Genomic DNA, 4348 nt, shown 5'->3' with positions numbered 1-4348 from the left:
TCATACCAAGGATCTTGAGGGAAAAGCCGAGTGGGTGGCAGCTTTGGAGTGCGACATTGACGCGCTTCAGCGGGAGAACGCTAAGCTAAGGGCTAAGCTAAAGGAGAAGGATGACTAAATTCTCGACCTGCAGGGCCAGATTCCGGCTGAGGGCGAGCTTGCCGTGGCCAAGTTTAAGGAATCGAACGAGCTCAAGACCATGCTCAAGGCCGCCCGAGATGGGGGAATCACCGAGAAGTTCGGTGAGTGGAGCCGCCTTGGGTATTTGGACAAGGCCAAGATGACCGCTGACGTGATCGCTGCTCGAGAGGCCAGGGAAAGGGAGTCTAAGTCCAAGGCAGTTGCCGAGAATGATCCCGAGGATACTAGCGAGCCACGCGAGAAGGCTGCTGAGAAGGGGGCCGATGGCGAAGACGACCTGGCCGAATCGTCCGGGGACGAGGAAGAGAACCCCGACGAGGCATAAGTTAAAATTTTACCTTTTGCTTTTTTTTGCTTTTGTAAGACAATGGTCTCATGCCTTATCCCGGTGATTACATATCTCGGTGATTTTTGTAAATACCCATTGGTAGTATACGCCCGGCATCCCGGGTTTTAATATATTATGTCTTGTCTAATTTTATTACTTGCTTCTCCTGTGTTATATATTTGTATTATGCCTATCATGGTCGGTGTTACTAGGGACTTCAATAACTTTTGCCTCTCGGTTTTACCTGCTCGATACTGGGGATTTAATCCACTTATGTCTTCCGGTGGATTGCCCATCCCGGTTGATATTACTCGATATTTAATTGACTTATGCCTCCCGGTGGACTATCATCATTAGAATTTGAATTTAACTTCCCCATTCTTGTATTTAGTCTTTCAAAACGAATGAAGGCATCCTCCGGGACTTGTTGTCCTCCCAGGGGCTGTAATACTTACAAATGTAAATTTTTAAGGGTGGATTTCGTTCCCATTTCGTACTGGGTAGAATCTCAGGTGCTCCGTATTCCAAGGGTGCCCGGTGACTATCCCATCTTGATCCCGGAGAAAGAAAGTTGATGGGCCGACCTCTTCAACTATCTCGTACAGCCATTCTCAGTTCGGATCCAGGGTTGCCGTCTTGGTCATGATTTTCTTCATTACCCAGTCCCCTAGTCCGGATCCTGACTTTACTGTTATAGTAGCGTGCAACTCGTTGCTTGTAGACTTGGTTGTGTAAGTCTGCTCGCTCCCTCTTCTCCTCGATGAGGTCAATGTTCAAACGGAGACCCTCCTCATTGGTTGTGGCGTCGAAATTTTTGACCCTTCCCGATGGTATTGACGTCTTGATTGGCAAAACAACATCCGTGTCAAAGGCCATGCTGAAAGGCGTTTCTCCCGTTGCTTCTGTTGCTGTGGTTCTGATTGCCCATAACACCTCCGGCAGTTTTTGTGCCCACAGACCTTTTGCATTGTCTACTTTCTTCTTCAGAAGTTTTTTAATGATCTTGTTAATCGCCTCCACCTAACCATTGGTCTGCGGGTGTGCCATTGACGCGAAGACCATCTTGGCAACCATGTCCTTCGAGAACTCAATCATATGGTTATTGTTGAATTGTGTACAATTGTCTGTGACGATTGTCTCCTGGACCCCGAATCTGCAATAAATGTTCTTCATCAGGAAATTCTTCACACACTCGGTGGTTATCTTCCTTAAGGGCTCTGCCTCCACCCATTTTGTGAAATAGTCAACAGCCACTATCATGTACTTTAACTGCCACATACTTTAACTGCCCAGGTGCCGTTGGCAGTATCTCGATGAGGTCAAAGCCCCACTGTGCAAAAGGCCAGGGCGATAATAAGATTGACAGAGCAATAGAAGTGGAATGTATCCCGTTAGCGTGCAAATGGCATTTACGGCATCTCGCCGACATGTTATCTGCCATGGCGCCCATGTTGGGCCAGAAAAACCCTATGCGTAGTGCCTTGTGTGCTAACGACCGGGATCCAGAGTGATTCCCGCACACCCCTTCATGAATTTCTCTTGTGATCACTTTTCCTTCTTCCTCTGTCACGCACTTGAGGTTTAGAAAATTGTAACCTCTGCGGTATAGCTTCCCGTTCATGAGGGTGTACCTAGAACATCTCGATTGTAACTTTCGTGCATGCCGCCTGGCCTCCGGGCACACCCCCTCCTTCATAAACTTGATTATGGGGTCCATCCACGTAGGCTCTCTAGGTCCCGCTTCGACCATGAATATCTCCGAGATTGTTTTACTGATACTCAGTTTTCCTAGCACCTCAATTCTTGCCTTCTTTCTGCCTTTCCCAGGCCCTCCGGTGGCTAGCCGGGCGAGGGCATCTGTATTAGTGTTTTCCTTCTGGGGGATGTGAGAGAGAGATGCCGACTTGAAACGTTGCATAAAGGCGTTTGATAACGCTTGGTAAGAGTGCAACTGAGGCTCCTTAGCTTCGAAACTCCCGTTGACTTGATTTACAACCAATTGCGAATCACTGAACACTTCCACTCTCTCCACGCCGATGTCTCGGGCAAGTTGCAATCCCCCTATTAAAGCTTCATACTCAACCCCATTGTTTGATGCCTTAAACTGGAATTCCAATGCGTACTCATGTTTGAATCCAACAGGAGTCTCTAATATTATTCCCGCCCTGCTTTTATTTCTCGTCATCGAGCCGTCAACAAAAAGCCTCCAGAGTTGAGCCGGCGGTTCTTCATTGTGCATCCCCTTATCCGCTCTGGGGCCGCTTTCCTCCCGGCCGATCTCAGAGGATACTCCCACAACTTTTATGGGAGCGGGCTCAGAGGACTCTCCCACAATCTTCATAGGCGTGAGCTCAGAAGACTCTCCCACAACTTTCATGGGCGTGAGCTCAGATATAAAGTCAGTCGCTGCTTGGCCCTTGATTGCCACTCTCGACTGATAATGGATATCAAATTCTCCCAACTCAATGGCTCATTTTAACAGCCTTCCATTGATCTCTGGCTTCTGCATGATCTACCTCAGGGGGTGGTTTGTATAAAGGGTTATCGAGTGCGCTTGGAAATAATGTCTGAACCTTCTGGCGGTTACAATAAGTGTCATGGCTAATTTTTCGACGTCCGGGTACCTGCTCTCGGCCGATGTGAATCCCTTCTCGGCGTAGAACACTGCATGCTCGATGTCGAACTCTTTTCTTATGAGCACCGAGTTGACTGCCGATTGCGAGGCCGTAATGTACAAGTAAAGCATCTCGCCCGGGATTGGCTTTGACAAAACCGGCGCGAACGTGAGGTACGCCTTTATCTGTTTGAATGCCTCCTCCTGCTTGGGTGTCCATACTATATCCTTACACCACTGGTCTTTCAGCAGCCGAAAGAAAGAGGCACACTTATCCGTGAGTCGTGACACGAATCTGGCAAGGGCGACAATCTTCCAGGCCAATGAACTCACTTCATTCCTCTCTTTGGGCCTTTCCATGTCCAATATGGCTTGGATCTTTTCCGGGTTGGCTTCAATCCCCCTCCTGCTAATTATATGCCTTAGGAACTTCCCTTTGACAACCTTGAAGATGCATTTCTGGGGGTTCAGTCTCATCCCGAACCTCATTATGACCTCGAAGACTTTCTCAAGATGCCATATATGCTCCTCGGCCTTTAGACTTTTGACCAGCATGTCATCGACATATACCTCCATTATTTTTCCGAGGTACTCGGCGAACATGACATTCATCAGTCATTGGTAAGTCGCTCCCGCATTCTTCAGTCCGAAAGGCATTACCTTATAGCAATAAAGGCCTCTGTCGGTCGTGAAAGCTGTATGCTCTTCATCCCTTGGATCCATCCGGATCTGGTTATAGCCCGTATAGGCGTCCATGAAGCTCAACAATTCGAATCCGGACGTGGAGTCCACCAGTTGATCTATTCATGGGAGCGGGAAGCTGTCCTTTGGGCCTGCTCTGTTGAGATTTGAGTAATCTACACACATCCTCCATTGTCCTGTTGACTTCTTTGGAACCATGACCACATTGGCCCACTGTGGGTATCTGACCTCCCGTATAACCTTTATGTCTATCAATTTTTGCACTTCCCCCCTCATTACTTCATACTTTTCTAGCTTAAACGTCATTCGCTTTTGCTGCATGGGAGGGGATCCTTTCTCGATTCCTAGCTGGTGTGTTACGATACCATTAGATATCTCGGGCATGTCCTTATATGTCCAAGCGAATGCCCCACTATTTTTTTTCAAGAAGCTCGTCAAGGCTGCTCGCACCCCGAGTGCCTGCCCAGTCCTGATGGTCACTCGCCTATCCAGGAATTCATCTGAGACTGATACCATTTACGTTTCTTCTGCCGACCCCGGACGCTCCTCATCCGAGTCGCTAT

The 4348-nt window shown here is 48.3% G+C and overlaps 1 protein-coding gene across 1 annotated transcript; it reads right to left on the bottom strand.

Moving 5' to 3' along the window:
* Nucleotides 1-1489: 1489 nt before the first annotated feature.
* Nucleotides 1490-3695, bottom strand: LOC101313915. Its single transcript, XM_004305298.1, has 3 exons — nucleotides 3057-3695; nucleotides 1750-2903; nucleotides 1490-1622 (listed from the first exon to the last, which is right to left on the bottom strand). The coding sequence occupies exons 1-3, from the start codon at nucleotides 3693-3695 to the stop codon at nucleotides 1490-1492; spliced, it is 1926 nt and encodes a 641-aa protein (XP_004305346.1).
* Between the last annotated feature and the right edge of the window lie 653 nt (nucleotides 3696-4348).

The sequence above is a fragment of the Fragaria vesca genome, linkage group LG6 (genome assembly GCF_000184155.1).
Source record: "Fragaria vesca subsp. vesca linkage group LG6, FraVesHawaii_1.0, whole genome shotgun sequence".
Classification (NCBI taxonomy): Eukaryota; Viridiplantae; Streptophyta; class Magnoliopsida; order Rosales; family Rosaceae; genus Fragaria; species Fragaria vesca.
This window is presented reverse-complemented; position numbering and strand designations above follow the sequence as displayed.